The sequence below is a fragment of the Trichechus manatus genome, unplaced genomic scaffold (genome assembly GCF_000243295.1).
Source record: "Trichechus manatus latirostris isolate Lorelei unplaced genomic scaffold, TriManLat1.0 scaffold00031, whole genome shotgun sequence".
Classification (NCBI taxonomy): Eukaryota; Metazoa; Chordata; class Mammalia; order Sirenia; family Trichechidae; genus Trichechus; species Trichechus manatus.
In genome coordinates this window covers 15,616,186-15,617,610 of record NW_004443967.1, presented here as the reverse complement: position 1 = coordinate 15,617,610, position 1,425 = coordinate 15,616,186, and the positions used below count along the sequence as shown (strand labels likewise).

The window sequence follows — 1,425 nt, the reverse complement described above, 5'->3', positions numbered from 1 at the left end:
GAATCTTCAGGGCTGCGGGTCCCCCTACCAACCCACATTCCTGTCTGGCAAGTCCCAGCATTGTCAGAAATGAATGACGGCAGCACAGGCTGAGCCTCAGACGTGACCTTTGAAGGAAGACTTCTTTATGATCACATCACGTTATGATTTACTCCCTTCGTTTCTGCTTGTTCTTTCCAAGCTTGCCTTGGTGGAAAGGCCACAATCGGATACCTCACAGCTTCCGTCAGAAGTGCCTGGTGACGTGAGTTTCGTTCTGTTTTGACTGTGTTTTGTTCCAGATAAGCAAAGCCTCACTATAGGACTCCTGGTGGCCACCCTGTGTCTTCTTGCCGCGGGCTTTGTGGTGTATCTCAAAAGGAAGACCTTGATACGGCTGCTGTTTACAAATAAAAAAAACACTATTGAGAAACTCAGGTACTCTGCTGGTCACCATCGTTCCGAGAAATGGCAGTTGAGAGAATGTACAGATCACTTCCTTAGCCACAAAGGGATCAGAGTTTCTGGAGAGTTCGGCTGTTTCGGGGGAGGGGGGGGGTTGTTTCTCTTTTCATCTCTGCCAGGCCAACCCTCTCCTTTGCTCTCCCTTCAGACGATTGGCTGCTTTTTCCATAAATCAGCAGGGTGTTGGTTACTTACCCTGCCGTGTTTTCTCCTGCCCTTACATTACTCATTTTTAAACGACGTGAGACGTTAAGATACTATCGTCCAGTGGGATGGCTTTTGATCCAGAGACATTACTGCTTAAATGGCCATCAGACAAAATGTCCCAGGGGTGTCACAGAGCTGCATCTCTCTGCATCACAAGAGCTAATTTAACAGACTTGTGGCTGTAGGGAGAAAAATCAATATTTTTAATCTTGTGAGAGGGCTAGATAATTTTTCCTTTGCGTGTTTACCACGCTGAGTTAAAAATAAGTCAATTGTGTTTTGAGTGTTACTGTGAACAAATTAGGAAAAGTTACCTCGGCCTTTGGTTAGTGTGTGTGGGATTGCGTTGCAGGTGTGTGCGCGCTTCCCGGCCCTGCAGCGGCCCCCAGCCTACGCGGGCTCACCTCACCCACCTGAGCAAAGGCCTGATGAGGATGCCACCACCTTCCAGCACACCTAAGGTGAGTGTTAAACAGGCATGGGGACATGACACCAGTCCGCACGCACAGGCTTTTCGGTGCAAGCTTGAGGAGGATTAAGGACACGTGGAACACCTCCGTGTGGAGCGCCAGGCAGCACCCCCCAGTCCCTGGAGGCTCATGGGTATGCCAGTGTTTGGGTGCTGGAGGGAGAGGCCCACGGTAGCCCAAGAAGCTCCACTAGTCCTGGCGGGGAGCCAGTGTCCCCTGGCACAGTATGAGGTGCGGTGTAAGCCATGGTCCCTCCAGTACCCCAATCTCCCAGGCTGGCCATATTCCTAGGAGGCCAGCTGGC

At 51.0% G+C, this 1,425-nt stretch overlaps 1 protein-coding gene across 1 annotated transcript in view; it reads left to right on the top strand.

Moving 5' to 3' along the window:
- The window catches only part of ADAM12 (ADAM metallopeptidase domain 12), a 291,938-nt gene extending 290,748 nt beyond the window's left edge, over positions 1-1,190 (top strand). The window contains exons 19-20 of the mRNA XM_012555120.1: positions 282-417; positions 1,004-1,190. Coding sequence (XP_012410574.1) covers positions 282-417; positions 1,004-1,190 — 323 coding nt within the window. The remainder of the gene's footprint in view (positions 1-281; positions 418-1,003) is intronic.
- The last annotated feature ends 235 nt before the right edge of the window (positions 1,191-1,425 follow it).